The 19811-nt window shown below is 59.2% G+C and overlaps 2 protein-coding genes and 1 long non-coding RNA gene across 3 annotated transcripts; 2 read left to right on the top strand and 1 right to left on the bottom strand.

The window, feature by feature from the left end:
- The first annotated feature begins 1204 nt into the window (after positions 1-1204).
- Positions 1205-8591, top strand: LOC132524943 (uncharacterized). The gene is made up of 6 exons (XM_060157543.1): positions 1205-1488; positions 1892-2007; positions 5101-5258; positions 5873-6162; positions 6293-6526; positions 8258-8591. Exons 1-6 carry the CDS (start codon positions 1205-1207, stop codon positions 8589-8591), a joined length of 1416 nt encoding a protein of 471 aa, XP_060013526.1.
- A 1304-nt stretch (positions 8592-9895) lies between these two features.
- On the top strand, positions 9896-11989 carry LOC132524045 (uncharacterized). The gene is made up of 3 exons (XR_009541783.1): positions 9896-10034; positions 10769-11104; positions 11766-11989. It is a non-coding gene; the product is annotated as an uncharacterized LOC132524045 (long non-coding RNA).
- Positions 11990-13889: 1900 nt separating this feature from the next.
- Positions 13890-19049, bottom strand: MNX1 (motor neuron and pancreas homeobox 1). Its single transcript, XM_060155869.1, has 3 exons — positions 18028-19049; positions 14964-15124; positions 13890-14379 (listed from the first exon to the last, which is right to left on the bottom strand). Exons 1-3 carry the CDS (start codon positions 18722-18724, stop codon positions 14017-14019), a joined length of 1221 nt encoding a protein of 406 aa, XP_060011852.1. The 5' UTR covers positions 18725-19049; the 3' UTR covers positions 13890-14016.
- Positions 19050-19811: the final 762 nt, after the last annotated feature.

Genomic DNA, 19811 nt, shown 5'->3' with positions numbered 1-19811 from the left:
TAAGGACATCTTACAAAGGAAAAAAATGTGGCAAAACGTGTGTTTCCTGTTCCCACCAATATTTCGCCTAGTGGGTCAGGCAGGCATTAATGATCCTTGCCAGGATCAATTATTACTTGCAAAATGGTCATTTTCTAGTCCTGTCATCCCTCCTACATTATTAACTGGCATTCCTCTTTAAAAATGGGTCTTCTTGAGGCTTCCCTGGTGGCTCAGTGGTTAAGAATCCGCCTGCCAATGCAGGGGGCACGGGTTCGAGCCCTGGTCCGGGAAGATTCCACATGCCCCAGAGCAACTAAGCCCATGAGACACAACTACTGAAGCCCGCACGCCTAGAGCCCGTGCTCCGCAGCAAGAGAAGCCGCCGCAACAAACTGCACGCTCTGCAACGAAGAGCAGCCCCGCTTGCCGCAGCTAGAGAAAGCCCGCGCGCAGCCATGAAGACCCACTGCAGCCAAAGATAGATAAATAAAAATACATAAATTTTTTAAATGAGTCTTCTTATACCCCTCTCCCTTTTCCCCAGGGAAGATCAGACTACCCATCGCAAAACGACTGAAGCCATGACAGGCGAGTCTCTGAACGGCAGATGGCGAGACGCTACCATTGGCTGGGGCAAGTGCACGAGACTGGTTCCCAGCAGAGCCTGTGCGGGGTTCGGGCTGGGGCGGGGCCCGTGCTCCCAGGTTGGCGACCCATTCTCCTGCCTGTCGGGAGGAGACCCTGCCAGGTGGAGGGGAGCCCCAGCTGCGCTGGCCGAGCTTCTGTAAATCAGGTGTGGGGTAGAGTTTCGTAGCGCAGTTTTGTTGCTCGGTCCCTGAGCAGTCCCGCTTCGACTAGGTGATGGGGACGCTCTTGTTGGCCTGCCCATTGGTCAGTCACAAGGTGTAGAAGGGACAAGCACATCGGGCCCGGCCACTGCTGCCAGCACACAGCAGTCACTGCATCTCTGAAGTACTCTTACCTATAAAATGGATTTGCCATCGAGGTTCTCTAATTGTTCAAGTAGGTCTGTGAGTGCCTGGAGTGACAGCGGTAGTTTCTCTAAACTCAGGATGAGTTCACTAACAACTACTTCAGTCCGTACTGCTCTCATGTCTCTTCTCGTGGGTCCTTAATCCTGTCCATTCAGAAGAGTAGGCAGTGTGGCCAGCTGTTCTGGTTTGTCCCCGCAAGGGCACAGCTGCCGAGAGGTCAGTGGGCGATGGGCGTGGGTGAGCAGTACCGGGACGCAGACCCGCCGTCTGTCCAACGGGCCCAGGAAGGTTCCCAGCAGCAGCTCCGGGTCCCTGTCTGCGCTTGGCATTCCCCCTTCCCCCACGTTTGCATCAATAACTTGGCCAAAGAAGGCGTGCTTAGCAGCTTTGCTGACAGCCTGACCTCAGCAGGAGTAAGGGCACTTCTAACTCTAGGACCTGCGATCTTACGACCTATGATGAGCTTTGTGTCCTTCAGAGGACCTGGCACTGTGTCCGGGTCAGTCACCGGGTAGGTTCCCGTCTGGAAAAAGGAGGTGCTTGTTAATTGTTTGAGAGCAGAACCTCTCTCTCTGGTTACTTCCCCCTGAAGTGCAAATAGGGGGTCTCTGAAGGCCTCCTTCTTCCTCAAGCCATGATTTCCCGTGAATATCATTCTGAAGGTCTGAATTAGTATCTACTTTATAATTCTTAAACGCTGATGGGTAATCCAGGACATTTTTACTGTCTCTGGGGAAATTATCCTTAATGAGAGGAGAACAAAGCTTGCAAAAAAGTACAAGGTGAAACCAAGGCACCGAAGGCCAGCCCAGCTCCAGGAGTCCAGCGCTTGTACAAGGGTGCCCGGCACCTACACACCTTAAAACTGAGGGCTAAGATTATTTCTATTACTGTCATTACTTAATTTTGCCCAGGCTTGGCCAAAGCTCTGATTTCCTACAAAGAGCCAACTCTGAACACATGTACCTGCCCAAGGGCAGAATTACCAGACGAGATGCAAAAACAATGCGTTACAAACACAGATTTCCCAGTAAGTATTTATCCAGGGCTTACTGTGTGCAGAGAAGCAAGTTCACATGTCCACGGCATAAAGCACACTTACTTAACTCATCGAAAATACAACGTAATTATTTGAGATTTATTTTATCCTTGCCCTCAGACTTCTGACTGGTGGAGGAAGTACTTTTCAATCTGGTCCCAAGCTAGCCGGCCAGACCCACAGAGTGGTCGTTAGCATCCTTATGCGTTTTGACTTAAATGGACAATGAGATTTTTTAAACCTCTCTGTTTTCTAAATCAGATTTAATAGGGCAGCCAGCGTCTGCTTTACTACTTTAGCTACTCTGGGGCTAACTGATAAATCAGCGGCAGAGGCCATGGCGTCCTGGCCTGGTGCCCGACAGCAGGGCCCGGGCCTGCCCTGGGCCTGCCCTGGGAAAGTGGCTCTGCCGTCCCCACCACGAACACCCCCCAGAGCCGTGAAACAGAGAAGCCGAAAATACAAGATGGACTTTGGGGCTGGGCTTGCTGTTTCGTGCCATGTGCCCTTGGTCTGTCCACGCAGCGCAGTACAGGGCAGCTGGAGTGAGGCCCACACTCCCTGGACTCGTGAGTGGCCTGGCTGTGCCACTGGGGACCGGGGCGGGGGTGGGTGCTTTGTGGAGTGTCACTGTGCAGTCACCTCTCCTCTGGGCCTTGTCCTCCCTGCACGGAGGCTTGGCCACTCGGGCCTGGAAGAAGCCGGGTTTCAGGCCGGTGCAGACCTGCACTTTCTCCCCGACACCAGTGGGGTCCAGCCGCCTCCCCCTTGAGCTCCTGGCCCGGCTTCTGTGAAGCGAGTGGCAGCGGAAACAACCCGCATGAGAGTCAGTAGTGATCTGGCCACTTCCCCCTGCAAGGTCAGCCCGGCCTGGAGGGGCCTGGGCCACTGACTTGTACCCTGACAGCAGAGGCCAAGTGGGCCTGTCGAGATCCCAGAGGGGACTCACGGGGCCTCTGCTCCCTGCCCACCCTCTGGCCACCCAGATCTCCAGGCCTGGGGGGCCCTCGGGGGAGCGACTCTTCCGGTGGCCCAATGGGGCCACCAGCAGGGAGACCCCAAGCGCGTCCCGGGTTGGGAAACCGTGCGACCGAGGGCTCCCTACCTGCACGGTGGGATAATAAAGCACTTTGTTACCTGTGAGTGAGAGGCCTGATAAAAGGAAAATATTATCACCCCCGCTGTGATTAGGAGGCATCTGGGCACCGGAGACTCAGTAACATTTATGAGTAAACATCGTTTATTTCTGTTCTCTGATTATGAAGGTCACGGTGGTTTAACCCTGCTGGGACGGCCTCCGACACATTATCTGCTCAAACAGAACTGGGAAAGAAAACACCGGCAGTCATTAAAAGCGAATTACTTTGTTTTATGAAGATAGGAGAGAGAAGGCCTCACGCTATGGGGGCACTGGGGCGCGTCCATGGCCCCGAGGAGACCCCCAGCCCACCCTAGGAGGGGCCGCCGGCAGGAGGATCCCAGAGCCGCCGCCGGGGACTCAGGAGGGTCACAAGCACCCCTGGTTTTTTCAAGCAATTTTGAAAAGCTACCAAGAGTGCAGTGTGTGACGATTCAGGTGTTTCCTTTACCTGTGAAAATCGATAAAGGAAATAGGTCAAGGCAGCCGGAAGGATTTCTGAATTTCTCGTTTTAAATTTAGCAGAGAAATTTTTTTTTAATTTTTTGATTGGAGTAGAGTTACAATACCGTGTAAGTTTTATGCGCACAGCACAGCGATTCAGTTATACATACACAGAGGTTCAGATTCTTTTCCCTTAGAGGTTGTTACATAATGCTGAGTATAGTTCCTCGTGCTGTACAGTAGAGAACTTACATTTTTTGGGGCCCTGGTTTTACTTTTCAAAGTGAGATGTTTGGCCTCTGACTCCTCCCGCTGCTCTGCTGGCTCCCTCGCCCTCAGGCTCCCGCTGCGGGGAGGGGTGTCCTAGTCAGCAGCATGTACTTGAGTCACATCTAGAGATGCTGGCGCCTGGGACGGGCAGCCTGGGGCGTCGGGGAGAGATGGCAAAGGTGGCGTGCTGGGGCAGGTCCCTGGAGCGTGTGTGTCCCGCGGGCAGCCTTGGCCGCAGGGGAGCTGGGCCAGGAGGACGAGAGGAAGCAGAGTGTGACCCTGAGCCTTTGGTTCAAACGCCTGGGAGGAGAGCGGTACCTTTGCTGAAGTGGGAAAAACCAGCTTAATTTACTGGAGCCCTTTGATGTGCTCGTCTCTATACTGGATACAGTGGGAAGTGCACAAAAGGACCAAAACATACTTAGAACAGGCAAATTCACAGAACTGGAAAGTAGAGGTTCCCCAGGGGAGGGGGAAGGGGGTTAGTGTTTAATGGGGACAGAGGTGATGCGACATTTGGGGAATAGATACAGGTGTTGGTACACAATACTGTATGCATTTGATGCGACTGAATTGTGCACTTACGAATGGTTAAAATGATAACTATTATGTGTTTTTTTGCCACACACACACACACACACACACACACACACACACACACACACAAAGAATCAAACAAATACCCAGGGCAGAGTTAGCTGTCCTCCAGTCATGCCCCATCCTCCCTCGGAATAGAACCCCAATTTTTAGCGAGGCCTGTGGACAAATGGAAATAAAGACTCACTTTCCAACCTCTGGCGAAGCTTAGCATGGCCGTGTTACGACTTCTCACCCGGGAGTTCCCTGGTGGCCCAGTGGCTAGGACTCAACACTCTCACTGCCAGGGCCCAGGTTCCACCCCTGGTCGGGGAACTGAGATCCCACAAGCCACACAGCTCAGCCAGATTAACAAAAGAGAGAGAGAGAGACTTCTCGCCAGTGGGATGTGAGCAAAGGGGCCCCACTGAACCCCTGGGGAGGACACACACACACCTGCCCTTGGTCGTGTTGGTCGGAATGTGGAGCCCAAGCCCCACCTTGAACCACAGAGGAAAAGCCACGAGATAAAGGGCCGTGGCCCCTGGGGGTCACGGGGCCACCAGACCAGCCGCTGGCAGCCCGGGTTTACAGGAGATGAAATGAATTTCTGCCCGTGAAAGCCACTGTTCCTTTGGCTCTCCTGCCGCGTGCAGCCGGCCGGGTCCTGATTGATACAATAGCCTACACGGCCCTTGCACTGAAGCAGCTAACAGGCCAGCGGGCACAGCCCACGGCGGTGAGAATTAAGACCCCACGGTTACCGACAGGCACGGCGGTCTGTGGACATCTCCAGGGCGCTGCTCACTCCTGGGTACCCTCCTGGGCATCTTGCCTCCAACTGGCTCCAGCCTGAGGCCCACGTCACGGGGAGCATGGCTCTGCCGTTCTCTGTTTTCTGCCCAGAGCCTGGTACTGTGTCGGGCACAGCAGCCTTACTCAGTAAGTATCACGTAGATCAGGCAGCTGTGGGTCCAGGTAGCAGGTAGTGGCGGGAGCTCGCGGAGCTCTTTGTGCGGCCATGGTTTGGAAGGTTGAGCTGCGCGCGTAGTACGTACTGGATCAGCTGGCTTTTTCTGTGTAAGCAGCCCCCCAGACGCAGTGACCTGCGACAACAGCCATCAGCTCATCTTTCTGTGGGCTGGCGATTCCGCTGGGACTCTGGGACTTTCTCGTGGCTGCGGTCAACCTGCGTGTCGCCCGCATCTACCCAACTCGCCCGTGCCTCTCCAGCGCAGCAGGCGGACAGGCCGTTTTCAAGGCTCCAGGCGCACCCCACTTGCAAACGCCTCATGGCTCAAAAGGAGGCTGGGCTCCAGGGCTCCAGGCTGGCCAGAGAGGCAGGTTCACGGGAAGCTGATGGCTCTCGCGCTCTCTCTCCTTCTCTGTGTCTGTCTCTGTCTCTGTCTCTCTCTCTCTGTTCTGCAGGAGTCCCCAAGAGAAGTGATCATGCCGGTGTGGACACAGGGTGGCCCTGGGTCCACGAGCCTCCAGCAGGCAAGTCCAGGAGGGCAGCGAGTGGAGAGTGGGGACACCACGGGCCCTGTGTGGGAGGGGCTGACATGGCGGAACCTCCTCTGGGGCGGCCCTCGGCCCTTCCCTCCTGCGCTGTGTGCTTCTCGACAGCCGCCCTGCGAAACAGGGGCTGCCGTTCCCCACTTGACAGAGGACCGTGGGGCACAGAGAGGTCAAGTCACTTGTCCCACACCTCCCAGTCCGTAAGTGCCAGGATCTCACCCACGCACTCTCACCCTGGCTCTTATTCCTGGGTTCCTGTGAGTCCCAAGGAGTCTTTACAAAGCCTTCCTCCCCACCCTCACACCCCTACCCACCACATCTCTTTCCCAGATTAGCCTGGAACTTCAACTTCGAGGACCCTCACTGGAGCGCGTGGACCCAGGGTGCCCCCTGTGCCTTGTGGGTGTGGAGACCAAGAGCTGCGAGGACGTTGGTTTGCAGAACTGTTCCTGAGTCTGTATGTGGGGCCTGGCACACGCTCAGCTGCCCAAGCTTCCTCTCTCCCTGGGAGACCGGGACTGACCCGGTCCCCCTTCTACAGAAGGGGACACGGGCACACACTAGGTGAGGCGGGATGCAAGCCCACGCTCTGGGGTCCCTGCCCTTCTCCACAGCCCTCTGCTCTGGGCACAGAACATTGGGGGGGAGGTGACAGGCCTGGGAGAAGGGACGGGACTCAGGAAATGAGGGGGACGTGAGTCTGGTGGGAAGAACGGCCTGTGCAGGTACGTGGAGACGGGATGCCCTGTGCGTGAAGGGAAGGCACCCAAGCCCCAGGCAGGTGCACAGGGCACCTGAAGTGCAGGAAGGCGGCGCGGCCTACTCCCAGCCCTCATGGCTCCGTGAGCTTCTGTGCCCGGGGTCGGATTCTCTAACACTGGCAGTGAACCTTTTATGTGAAAGCTTCCGTTTTCTCTTTTATTTTCCAGAGTGGTCTTAAATGCCTGAATTATGAAAATTAAGAAATCACTGTACACCTAAAACTAATACAATTATGTATTATAAGGTACTGACATAATGCTTTATGTCAATTATATCTCAGTGGAAAGAAAGAAAGGAAGGAAGAAAAAAATCATACATGTAATCTATTTCTGTCCCCAAATTCCCACTTCCACCATGCACACGTGCATCTGTTTTCTGGAATATTTATTCTACCAACAGGTTTAGGAACACTGTGAATATTTGATCACTTGGACTCTACAGTTTTTGTGTTTTTAAAAAATATTTATTTATTTTTATTTTTGGCCTCATCGGGTCTTAGTTGCGACACGTGGGATCTTTTGTTGCGGTGCATGGGCGTCTTTCTAGTTGTGGTGCATGGGCTCTCTAGTTGTGGCTCTCGGGCTTAGTTGGCCCGTGGCATGTGGGATCTTAATTCCCTGGTCGGGGATTGAACCTAGGTCCCCTGCATTGGCAGACAGATTCTTAACCCCTGGACCACAAGGGAAGTCCCCTCTACAGTTCTTAGAGGTCTCTAATTCTTATCCTCCAACCCCTTTAAAGGCAGGCAGCTACAACCCGATTTCTCACATTCCCATCATGCACCAGAAGGTCAAAGTCCTGCATCCCAGGTGATGCTGAGAATGACGGGCCGTCCAGTGAGGACTGTGTTCAGGCTGTAGACCTCTTTCCTCCTTCACTCTTACTTTACCTGACACCTAACCTCATGGATTCATGGACGTTTTACACTAGGTAAGGCACATATATAGTGTCTGTTAGTCTTGTCTTCATCTTCCCACTACTATGTAACTCCAGGAGGACGGAGATTTTTGTCTGTTTTATTCACGCATGCACCCTGGTGCTCAGAACAGTGTCCAGCAGAGAGCAGCTATTCTAAAACAGCTGGCTGAATGAATGCATGGTGGATGGATTTTGAGTTGGCTATTATCTCTTTCATGGGTGAAAGGGCTGCAGTGTCACACAGGTGCCTGATCCCAGGGCACGTGGGTGGGAATCTGATGACCCCCCCACGCACCTGGGAATAAATAATCACCAGGATGGATGGAGCAGGGTGGTGAAAGGTAATAAGCCTGGTTGCAGACCCACGGGGGGAAAGAAACAGACACAACTTACATTCCCTTTACAGATTTATCTATTTAAAACATCAACGGCAAGCTTCACAGAGTTGGTGTCTCTGTTTTAAGAACCTTAGGTGTGCGCGTCTCCTTAGAAGGACCGGCCCCAGAGGGACACCTGGCCTGTCCCCCAGGACGGACAAGGGAGAGCGGGTCATTCTCTCCTCGCAAGCTCCTGAGCCAGGAAGACTCTGACTCTTCCTGTTTATCCTTTTTCAAGATGCTGTTTCAGCACAGAAGAAAACATGCTTGGAAGCAAGGCTGTTAATGGAAAGGTGACCCCATACGAAAACCACCCGCATTGTAACAGAACCGGATCATCTCGGAGCACAAACCACCGCGAACCGAGCCGCCTTCACCTCCTGCCCCCGGGATCCCCGTGGGGCATTCCGGGCGCGCCTTCCCGAGGCCCGGGCCGAGAGGCAGGGACGCCCCCGGGCGGCAGCGGCGCTGCGACGGGGCCGCGGCGACCCCTCGGGCTGGCGGGCGGCCCTCCCCCGCGCCCCCGGCCTGACCCCGCGCCCCCGCCCCGCCCCGCCCGCCGGCCGCGATAAGGCGGCGGCCCTTTGTTCCTCCCCCAGCTGGGTAAACCGCGCCGCCGCCCCTCGCCGCGGCCGCTGGCCGGGGGGCACCTTTGTCCCGCCCAGCGCCGCGGACAATGGCCCGGGGAGCCGCACATTGTCCGGCACCTTGTGTACACTCGGGGCGGCCAGGTGCGCGGCCGCGGAATGCAGGGTCGGCGCGGGGCCGGCGGGTGGGGGGAGCGCGGGAGACCCCTCCCCACGCCCCACTCCGCCCGCCTCCGGACCCCGCCTTCTCGCCAGGGTCCCCCCCCCACCCCCCACCCCACCCCCGGCTCGGGGTGCGGGAGGGGAGGGGGCCGGGCCGCGAACCCTGGATGGGTGACCCGCCAGCCCGGGACCGGCTCGGCCGGACCCCGGCCCAGACCCGGAGGCCGGCCGCGGGACGTGTGCGTGTGTGCATGTGTGTGCCTGCGTGCGCGTGCGTGTGCGCGCGCGTGTGCGCGTGTGCGTGTGTGCGTGTGCGTGTGTGTGTGTGTGTGTGCGCGCCTGCCTGTGTGTGCTGGGCACGGCGGCGGGGGTCTGGTTCTCGTTGGCGTCCAGTTTGGGACGCACCTGGCACGTCGTAAAGTGATTTACGAAGTGAAAGTGTTAAATGAGGCCACCAGCTGGAGCCCCGACCCGGCTTTATGAGTTTTATTAGGTGCCCTATTATGGAAAATAAACTTTAATCCGACCATAAAAACCAAATCTGAAAAACATATTTGCCTTGTAGTCTGGGACACTGCAGCGTTCTCGGCTGAGTCACTCCTCCAAAGGGATTAGTTTTATTGAGGGACACACAGGGCACCGCAGGACTTTGATATGGGGTGGGGGGCGCCCACGTCCTGCGGGAACCCCCCCGCAGGCCCCTCCCCGCGGCGCCCGCCACCCCCGGAGCGCGGGTCGGCCTGGGGTCTGGCGGGGGCGTGGGAGCGCAGGGGAGGCCGCAGGGGTCAGTTAACCCGCAGACCTGGAGGTGCTCGTCGAGCCAGCCCGGAGCGGGCCGGGCTCCCCACACCGCGAGGGGCGGCAGCGTCTGACCCGCAAACTCCGCGCCCGCTCAGGTCCGCGGCGGCCTGGGGGCCAGATGCTCCCTTCCTAAGCCTTCTCCGGGAGTTGGATGTTCTACAGCAAGTCTGCCCTTTCAGTAGGAGGGAGGGAGAGAGGGGGGAGGGAAGGGGAGAGGGAAGAAGCGGAGGAGGAGGAGGGAGGGAGGAATGGAGGGAGGAAGGTAAGAAGGTGTGTCCTCGTTTTAATCACCTTAGCGTTAACTGTATACATATTGTTGGGCAACAGCTCTCTAGAATTTTTTCATCTTGCAAAACTGAAACTCCCACCCCATTAAACATCTCCCCTTTTCCCCCTCCTCCCAGACCCTGGCAACCTCCCTTCTATGTGCTGCCTCTAAGAATTTGACTATTTTAGATGCCACATGTAAGTAGAATTATGCAGCATTTGCCTTTTTGTGACTTGCTTATTTCACTGATCATTATGTCCTCAAGGCTTAGCCCTGTTGTAGCAGGTGTCAGAATTTCCTTCTTTTTAAAGGCTGAATACTATTCCACTGTTTGCACGTATGTATCCCATTTTGGCTTATTGTGAATCATGCTGCAATGAGCACGGCTGTGCAAATATCTCTTCCGGCTCCTTTTCAGTTCTTTTGGATATACACCCGGAAGTAGGGTCGCTGGGTCATATGATAATTCTGTTTTTGTTGTTTGTTTGTTTTGAGGACCCTCCATACTATTTTCCATAGTGGCTGCACTATTTTCCAGTCCCTACACTTGTTATCTTCGGTTTTGTTTTTGTTTTCGTAACAGCTGTCCTGATAGGTGGGAGGTGCTAGCTCATTGTGGTTGTGATTTGTATCTGCCTAATGGTTAGTGATGCTAAGGATCTTTTCATGTGCTTGTGGACCATTTGTACGTCTTCTCCAGAGAAATGTCTATTCAATTCCTTTGCCTATTTTTAACTGGATGGATTTTTGTTGTTGTTGAATTGTAGTTCTTTATATATTTCGGATATTAATCCCTTATCAGATGTTTGAGTTGCAAATACTTTCTCCCTTCCCAGGTAGCCTTTCATCGTGTTGATTGTTCCCTTTGCTGCGCAGGAGTGTTAAATGCTGACATAATCCCATTTGCCTGTTTTTGCTTTTGCTGTCATAGAAAGTCTTTCCCGCGGATCTTTCCAGGCTGACTTCCGCCTGGATACAAGGTGCAGGAAGGCCAACCGCGAAAGGAACAGGCCCATTTCGTCTACGTTCTAGGCGTTTCTGCACTCTTCAGACGCCAAGCCTTAAGGCGTCTGGTCAGGGCCCTCGGACCCTGGGCCAGAGCTCTGCGAGGGCTGGACAGGTGATCCCTGGACTGTGGCCTGGAGGGCACCGATAGATTGGTCTCTTCCTCACAGGAAGGTCTTTAACCACATTTTCTTCGCACACGCTGGAGACCTTGGCACACGACAAGGTACCCTTTCTGAGAACGGAGGACTCCCCCATTGAGGTGAAGAGAACCCGCGCCGAGGGTGGCTCCCGGGGTGGGCAGGGGGCCGGGCGGGGTTCCCAGAGGGCCGGGTCCGCTTTGGGCGCGGCCCTCGCTTTGGGGTCTGGGTGTCCCGGCGCCGCCGGGTCGGCAGGGCACACCCCGCCGGGTGGAGAGCGGGGAGACCGCCGGGCACTGGGGCTTCACCGCCGGAGGCCCGCGCCGCTGCCCGAGGGCCAAGCCTGGGCTGGTCTGGAAACAGTGCTTCGTCCCCCTCAGGGCTGGGCTGCGTGGGCCTGGCTCCGGGTCCTGGGAACCCGGTCCTCGAGGCGGCAGAGCTCCCTCCCCGCCGCGCGGGGACCGCGGGTGGGCGGGCGGGGCGGGGCTGGCGGCCGCTCATTATGCGGCATGAATTGTTCGCTGTGCCCGGAGTGGGTGAGGATGAGCCGGTGATTATATTTAAATTTGCTATAATTGATTTGGGGAAGAGCTACTGTGACAAGAACGAATTGATCATTAAATTTATTAGCGAGATAAATTCCGTCGCGCTTAAGCCGCTGGCTGGAGACGCTGGGGCCGCGGGCGGGTCCCGCCTTCCCGGCCGCCAAGTCCCCGCACCAAACCCGGGCTCGCTCTGCTGGAGGACGGGGGCGGGGGTCACAATCATTCTATCTTCCTTTAGTGCGCCTCTGCCCCTTGTCGCCGAGGGAGCGAACGATTCCCGGGTTCAGGAGGGTCTGCACCTTGGGGCGGAGGGACGGACCCTCCGCCGAGGCCGGCGGCGCCCCAGCTTCCAGGTCGGACGCTACACCCCCTCCTCAGCCGCCGCCGGTCCCCGGGGGGCCCAGTGTTGAGGTAGGGGCGCTGACGCTGGGCCAGCCGAGCAGGGGGACGGCGGGGAATAACCCTCAGATGTGGAGCCAGCCGGGGCAGAGATGGCTTCAGGCTGAACTTCCCCAATGTGGTAGAAATTAAAACGAGATACACACGGATTGCAGATTTTTTTCAACCCCCAAAGGCATCTGTCTTTCTCCTCTCCCCCTCCCCATCCCCTCTCTCTAATTTTCCCACCCCTTTCCTCGGGCTCTGGGGCTCTCCCACCAGTTGCAAACCAGGTCCGCGTCCCCCCAAAGCACCTTTGGACCCGGAGGCGGCCAGGCCCGCGCCCTGCCGCCCGCGCCCGACAGCAGCTCCTGCCCAGGCTCCCAGCAGCGCCGTGCCCCCGGGCTTGGCTGAGGTTGGACTTTATGGAAGGAGCCCGGGGTGATAATGAGCTGCCAGAGAGGATATTAATCTCACCCTGGCCCTGAAGTCGAGGAGTGGCCCCGCTCGCCTGCGCGGTAATCACCCAAATGAAACTCCAGGCCCATCTGAACTCATTTATCAGCTGGGAGGAGGGGGAGACGAGGGGGCGAGAGCAGGGGGGAGGGGGGAGAGGAGGGGAGGGGGAGGGGCGCACCCCGGCCCAGTTGCTGGTGAGAAAGAGTGAAAAACAGAAGGAAGGAGGAAGCCACGAGGGAAGGAGGAAGAAGCAGTGTCCCTGGCTCACCTATTTCCTCCAGGCCCAGGAGAGGCCCGCGCGTCAGCGGTGGGGGAAGGGGAGCCGCGCGGAGGGCGAGCCCGGCATGCGTGCAGCACAGGGTGAAGGCCCGGCTCGGCCCGGGTGATGGATGGCGCGCGCTGCCGAACCTTATTAACCCACAGCCATCGCGGCCCGGCTGGAGCGCTCCAGTCGCCCAGTGCTGTCCTCGCGGACGTTTGCCCAGATCCAGGAAAACCAGTCCTGGCCGGCCCGAGAAGGTTTTTCGGGAGAGACGCCAGGGCCGACGAGAAAGAGAAGCGCCGCGCCACGCGAGGCAATGCGGAAAAGGCGCGCGAGCAGCGCCCCGGGCCGCACGGACCCCAGAGACCAGTGAAGTCTGGTGGTTTGGAGCTTGTTTTCTGAAACATTCAAATAGTGTGTTTCCGCTTCTGGAGCGCCGGCGATGCAAGAAGATCCTCAGAGAAAGAGGAAAATAAGTACATGGCGTCCAAAGTTACTCCTTGGAGATCCTCGCATCCGGGACAGATGTGAGCCGGCACGCGGACGCGCGCTGACACCTGGCCTCGGTATTTTTACCGACACTTCGTACCTGCGACTCCCCAGCAGCCGGAATCAAGTTCCTCACCGGCCTCGGGGCCCAGAGAGGTGGCGGTCCGGACACCCGCGATTCTGATTTTCACCTTCTGCTGTCAGTTGAGGAATACAGCCCATCATTTCAACGACAAAAATAGTAAACCCCGCTTTCACAACTCCCCTCAAAAGATTTGCGCTCTCACCCAGTAAAAAAACCAATTTATTTTACATTCCATCGTGGGCGATGGGAGAAGCTAAATGATAATTTAGCATGCGTAAGTAGACATTTCTTTATATATATATTTATAAATACAATATACAAAAATAAAGACAATACAGTTTTGGGACTTCCAGCAGTTTGGACGCTCATGGCATAAATCCCTCCCCCTCCCCCCAAGATACATAAGCACAAAACATTTTTTCTTTTCTGAGCACTCAGAAGAACGGCGTGTCCAGAGGTTTCAAGTCTCGGAGGTGGTTTAACACTGTAGGTTTCCGCCTTCTCCACTCGGCAGGAGGGGAACCGGGAGCCTCCCCCGATGAGCGCTCAGTTCTTCTCGGAAACACCTCCCCCCAGCGCAAACCAAATTAAACGAAAAAGAACCAGAGATCAAGTTTGAACCTGCTGGGCCTCCCTCTTTCCGTCCCTTGAAGAGCAGACGGCTGCTGGGGCCCACAAGGGCAGCTGCTGGGGCCCACAAGGGCAGCAGCCGCCAGGGCCGGGCCGCCTCCGCTCGCGGGCCTGGGGGGCGGCCCTGGGGGGCATGGGAGGGGTCGCAGCATCCGGGCCGGACGCCACCCGCCGGCCGCGGGGCTCCTACTGGGGCGGGGGCTGGTGGCCGGGCCCGCCGGACCGCGGGGCAGGCGAGTCGGCCCCGGAGGAGCAGTCAGAGGAGGCGGCGTGCGTGCTAGCGCCGTTGCTGTAGGGGAAATGGTCCTCGTCGTCGTCGTCGTCCTCCTCCTCGGGGTCACTGTCCCTCAAGTCCCGCAGGCGGCGTCCGCTGCCCTTGTCCCCGGGCGCCGGCGGCCCCAGCAGCTCCTCGTCGCCTTGGTCCCCGGCGCCGCCGCCTTTGCCCGCGCCCGCGCCGCCCTTCTGCTTCTCGGCCTCCTGCGCTGCCTGCTCTTTGGCCTTTTTGCTGCGCTTCCACTTCATCCGCCGGTTCTGGAACCAGATCTTCACCTGCGGGCACAAGCGGCGTAAGAAACCTGCCACCTCCGTCCCCGCCGAGTCCCCGGGCTCCTGCACCCGCACCCGCCGTGCGCGCGCCTCCATCACCAGGCCCGGGCGTGGGGCTCCCATTGGAGGACTCGGAAGCTCCAGGGGGACGGCGCTCCCCACCCTGCGCGTCCGCAAAACCCAAAGACCGGCTGGGGGCTCTGATGAAGCTCAGACGAAGACCCCTACCTCCCACCCCAGCACCGAGGTGTGCGAAGGGCCAGGGCTGCTGGGGTACCTGTCTGTAAATCTCAAGATGTTCCCTCCTCTTTTTCTGGAGTGAAATCTCTCTCATGTGGCCTGGGGACCACCTGCTTCAGAATGGGGGGTGCAAATTCCTGGGCCCAACAGAACCAGCTGTATCAGACCTCTGGGTGCCAGTATAGGAACCCTGGGGGCAGACGGGAACCCTGGCTGGGATGTTAATCCACACCCTAAAGGTCAAATGGGCACAGCTCCAGGTGCCCAGGAAGGCCGAGGGTCAAGAGAGCAGAGGCGGCAGTGGCCCTGGGAGGCCAGGCCGCGCAGAGGGCGGCGCGGCGGCGCACCTGGGTCTCGGTGAGCATCAGGGAGGTGGCCACCTCGAAGCGTTTGGGCCGCGACAGGTACTTGTTCAGCTTGAACTGATGCTCCAGCTCGAGCAGCTGCTGGCTGGTGAAGGCGGTGCGTGGCCGGCGGCACTTCCCCAGGAGGCTGGACTGCGCCTGGGCTGCGGTGGGAGAGGCTCGTGAGCCCGGGTCAGTCCACGGCCCGCTGCTCGCCGGCCCTGCAGGGTCGCTGCTCTTTCTTTAGTGTCAGCGCCCCTCCCCAAGGAAGCCCTGGAGCCCAGGACCCCTCAGCCAGGTGGGCCCAGACGGTTTGGGTTTAGAGGGGCCAAGTCTTTTCATCCCAGGCGGGGCCCGGGTGTCCTGATTAAAGAGAGCCTATCACCCAGGCACGTCCTCTCCACCTGGGTGGGCGTTGGTAGAAAGCAGGTGGACAGAAAGGCAAGTAGCAGAGGCCCAGGGACCCCCTCCTCCCCACTCCTCCCGGCACCTTCCCCAACTCAGGCCCAATCCACACAGGCCACCGGAATCACTTCCTACTTCTTCCTGCCCAGCGAAGAAGTGGTGCAGGATTCCCACCGCCACCTCCTGAGGTACAAAAGGAATAGGAGAAAAGGGGAAAAGCTGAGGAAGGAAGGAAGGAAGGAAAGAAGGAAGGAAGGAAGGGAGGAAGGGAAGAAAAGGACCAAATTCTGGTCCTAAATATGTGTATTCATCAGAGGCTCTCCCGCATGTAAAATGTTTTATTGACAACGCCTGCCCAGGGTCCAGAGGGGCAGAGCCTTGGGAGATTGGAAGCCTTTCAGGACAATTCTCATTACGCAAATTAAAGGCCTAGGCACAGGGGGATCCGGCTTTCTACGTGTTCACGGAGGTCTCTGGGCTTTATTTACATAATTTCACACGGTTACATCACAGAGAATTTTATGACCTCAAAGCGAGACTTCCCTTGATTTCCCAGGAGCCTGACAAGTGTTAGACAATAAAAGAAAGGAAAGGAAAGAAAAGAGGCCAGCCCCGGGCAGGACGAGCTCAGGCTCCCATGGGATGGGCAATTTGCTTTATGGGAAGGCCCACGCCCCCCGCTTTAGTTAAACAAGGCCCCGAATTCCCAACTTGACAATACATTAGAACTTTAATTAAAACACTGGCTCTGAAGGGACCATTTGGGAAATGCCATCTGATGGCTGAGACACCAATTAAAGGAAACCAAACAGGTTCCCAGCGACCAGAGGAGGGACTCTCAGAGCCCCGTCTGGCACGGTCACCTGTTGCTGCCCTTCAGGATTCGGTGTTCAGATTCTTTTTCTGAACTTAAAGCTGGCTGGGTTTTAATTAGCTCACTCTGGGTCGAGATTAGGAATAAGAGATGGACTAAGTGTGTTGGCAAAGGGATGTGGCTTTAGTCGGTTTTCTGGGCAATCCTGGGCTCCACGCAGGCCGGGGAAAACAGCCGGGTGGCCAGGGAACCCAGAGCCCAGGGGAGGCCTGTGTGGAGATCACCGCTGCCTGCCCCCCCGCCCCATCGGTGGGAGACTAAGCCTGCCAGGCTCTGGGAGATGCAGGTCACAATAAAAGATGCGTGGCGTGGCATTCCATCAGAAGGGCTTTGCTGGGCTCTGAGGCCAGGCCTGGAAGGGGGCCTTGGGTTTGGCTGACCCCAGATCAGGAGCTCAGATATGCCTGAAGCCACAGAAGTGAGAGCAAGCTTGCCCTCTTCTTTGCCTGGGGTCGGGAGGGGTGACTCCAACGGAAGGGATGGGTGGCCATTAGGGCCTTCTGGGAGCTGAGCCGGGAGCAGCCTGGGGTGGCCACGGGCAGACAGCTCACATGCTGGGATTTTCTCACCCGGCTGTGACTTCTCCAGCCTCCTGGGATCCTGGCTTTTCTCTGTTTAGTCACGACCCTAGCTTCTAGCAGAGGAATCTGAATTCTGGCAAGTGTTTATTTCTGTTTTCTTTTTTGCTTTTTTTCCCTTCCCGTGCCTGCGTCTCCCCAGTCTAAACAAATCCATTCAGACGGAAACAATCGGGTCTCTTTGTTTGGGTGTTTGGCGGCTGAAATCGTTAAGCCTCAAGCATCTTCCTCTGAGTGGTGCCCGGGTGGAGCGAGCGGACCTGAGATCCAGAATCTCTGGAGCTCCACTCCCGCGCGCCCGCCCGCCCGCCCGCCCGCGCGCGCGCGCCAGGAAAGCCCGAGAGAGGCCCAGGCCTCGGCCAGGTGTCCCGCCTGGGTGGCGAGCACGCCGCCCACAGCTGGGCGGCTCTCGCGTTGGAGATGGCCAGCCCTCCCGCGCTGCGGTCTTGGGGAGGGTGCGCGCTGTGCTGGGCGCCCTGAATTCGGAGGCGGGCACCTGCAGCTTAGAGCCCCTGAAGGAGGGCGCATCTCTCGGCCTTCCGGAGCGTGCCATCTCTCTGTTCAAGTCAGGCCACCCGCCTCCTGGGCATCGCACCCCGGACCCAGCGCCCTTCCAGAGGCGGGCAGAGAGCCCCGCAAAGGGCCAGGAGGTCGCCCGGGGCCCCTGCCTTACGTCCCTGAGCCTCTTGAAGCTCATTTCTCCTTCGCTAACTCTGGGAGCGCTCCCTCTCCTGGGAGGGACAGGGGTTCTCTCCAGAACCCAGAATGCGGGACCGAAGTCACGTCCGTTTCCCTGAGGATAAACCCCTGGTTTCGGTGGCCCCCGATTCCCAGGCACACCTGACTCCAGGGCGCTCCTCGGCTCGCCTTCCCCCACCACTTCCTTCTCCTCTAGCCTGCCGGTTAATCATTAGGTTTTAGTCTCACACCTCCAGCTGCCCCTTCCCATTAAGAGAGGAAGCGAAGCAAGGTCCGCGCGTGGGTATTTTAATCATTCGCTAACAATCCCACATCGCGCAGCCCGCGCGAGTCCTCCGAGGCCCCGGGCAGAGCCGAGGCGGCCTCGCGGCGCTCCCACAGCTCGCTCGGAGCAGAGAACCAGCAGAAGGAGGTGCCAGGTGGAGGAGGACGCACGGGAGAACCTTCTGCCAGCACTCCCCTCCCCCGTTTCCTCCTCCCTCCGCAGGCTCGGGGGCTGCGCAGTACTCACAGTTAAAGTCCGGCATCTTGGGCAGGATCATGCCCGCGGTGGACGCCCGCAGCCACTGGTCCAACTGAAAGGTGCCGGCGCCCAGCTTGATGGGGTCGGCGGGGTGCGCGGGGTGCGCGCCCTGCACCTGCGGGTACGAGTAGGAGAGCGCCGGGTGCTGCCCGGCCAGCGCGGCCGCCGCCGCCGCCGCCGAGTAGCCGTAGACCGGGTGGCCGTAGAGCGCCGCCTGCGCCGGGAGGCCTGCGCCGCCCTGCGCGCCCCCCGGGTGCAGCCCCAGCGCCAGACCCCCCGCGGCGGCGGCGGCGGCGGCAGCTGCAGCGGCAGCGGCGGCGGCGGCGCCGGGGTGCGCGTGGTGGTGGGGCCCCCCGGGCCCGCCTCCGCCTCCGCCCGCCCCGCCGCCCGCGCCGCCGGCGCCCAGGAAGCCCGGTTTGGGCAGCAGCGCGCAGTGCGCGGCCAGCAGGCGCGGTGGCGACGGGCTCTCGGCGCGCAGGCGGTCGGCGGGCGCCGCGGGCGGCTCCGAGGACGCGGGGCTGCAGCCGCCGCTCGCCCCGCCGCCGCCGCCGCCGCCGCCCCCGGGGCCAGCTGCGGCGGCCGCAAGCGACGTGACCAGGGCCAGCGGCGCGGTCTGCGCCGAGGCCGCTCGCGGGGGGTCCACGGCCAGCAGCGCGTCGATGCGGAAATTTTTGGATTTTTCCATCGGCTCGTTAGGGGTTGGCGATCAGCGCGGGGAGGTGCGTGGCGCGCCCGCGTGCCGGCCCGCGGAGTCTTTCCGTGGCGGCGGCCAGCCCCGGGGCTCGGTATTGTTATGATTATTTGCCAGTAATCAAAGTCGCCGCCGGAAACTCAGCCGAGGGTGACCATGGTCCGGGCGCCTCCTCCGTGCGGGCCCCGCCCCGGGCCGCGTTCACTCGCTCTCGCACAAACTCCCACGCGAGTGCTCGGCGCGCCGGGGCCGAGAGCCCGGCTCAGCGCTGCAGCCCGCAGGCGACCGCGCCGAGGCCGCTGGCGCCGGGCTGGGGACCCGCGCCCCTCCGCGCACTTGAAGCGCAGCGCGGCCGCCGATTGGCGCGCTCGGCGGGGGCTTGGGGAGGGGCTCAGGCCCCGCCATTGGCCGAGTGGCGCACCTGTCACCGTCCCGGTCGCCCGCCGCCCCGCCCCTGCGCCGCGGGGTCCTAAACAGCCCAGGGTGCCGAACCGCGAAGGCGGGGCGGGGACCGAGACAGGGGTTGGAAGACTCGGAGGCGCAACCTGGGGTGCCTGCTCGCCCTCCTGCGGCCGCTGAGCGGGCGGCGGGGGCTGGCAACCCCCGGGGTCCGTGTGCGCCCCCCGGCCGGAGTCCAGCTCGCGACACACGCTGTCCGGGTCTGAGTTCGTGTCACCTAGAGCCAGCAGCGTGCGTCCTCTCCCTCCTCCTCGCCGGCGCTTGAGTGTGTCCACTTCTGCAAGGAGAGCCCACGCTGCTTCCAGGTCGAGCCGCTCTGTTCAGTGCAGGCAGCTCAGCGAAGACCGTTCTGGTCCCCAAGCCCTGCGCCCGAGGGGTTTGTGTCCCTGTCGCCAGCCCCCTCACCTTTCCGGGGAAGTTCTGTGCGTTGCAGGTGTTGTTTGTGGGGGAGTGAGGCATACGTGTACCCGAGCGCGAGCTTGCCTTCCACAAGCCCGCGCCTTCAGTCCTCCCGGTCAAGGTGAGAGTTTGGTGCGAGCGGCCTGCAGGACCCAGGTCGGCTTGGAGACGTCGTCCACCCGCCATGGAGCAGGACCTCGATTACAGAGCTCTTCCTCTGCCG

The sequence above is a fragment of the Lagenorhynchus albirostris genome, chromosome 8 (assembly GCF_949774975.1).
Source record: "Lagenorhynchus albirostris chromosome 8, mLagAlb1.1, whole genome shotgun sequence".
Lineage (NCBI taxonomy): Eukaryota > Metazoa > Chordata > Mammalia > Artiodactyla > Delphinidae > Lagenorhynchus > Lagenorhynchus albirostris.
Note: the sequence above shows the minus strand (reverse complement) of the source record. Positions and strands in the feature narration are given on the sequence as shown.

What these genes read in the sequence shown, in the direction of transcription:
- LOC132524943 (XM_060157543.1), top strand. Translation starts at nt 1,205, where the DNA reads ATGGGCGTGGGTGAGCAGTACCGGGACGCAGACCCGCCGTCTGTCCAA. An exon ending in GTGTCCGGGTCAGTCACCGG is followed by an intron (nt 1,489 to 1,891) that starts GTAGGTTCCCGT and finishes AATTTTGCCCAG; the next exon opens with GCTTGGCCAAAGCTCTGATT. An exon ending in TTACAAACACAGATTTCCCA is followed by an intron (nt 2,008 to 5,100) that starts GTAAGTATTTAT and finishes TGCCGCGTGCAG; the next exon opens with CCGGCCGGGTCCTGATTGAT.
- MNX1 (XM_060155869.1), bottom strand. Translation starts at nt 18,724, where the DNA reads ATGGAAAAATCCAAAAATTTCCGCATCGACGCGCTGCTGGCCGTGGAC. An exon ending in CAAGATGCCGGACTTTAACT is followed by an intron (nt 15,125 to 18,027) that starts GTGAGTACTGCG and finishes CTCCCACCGCAG; the next exon opens with CCCAGGCGCAGTCCAGCCTC. An exon ending in TGATGCTCACCGAGACCCAG is followed by an intron (nt 14,380 to 14,963) that starts GTGCGCCGCCGC and finishes TTGTGCCCGCAG; the next exon opens with GTGAAGATCTGGTTCCAGAA.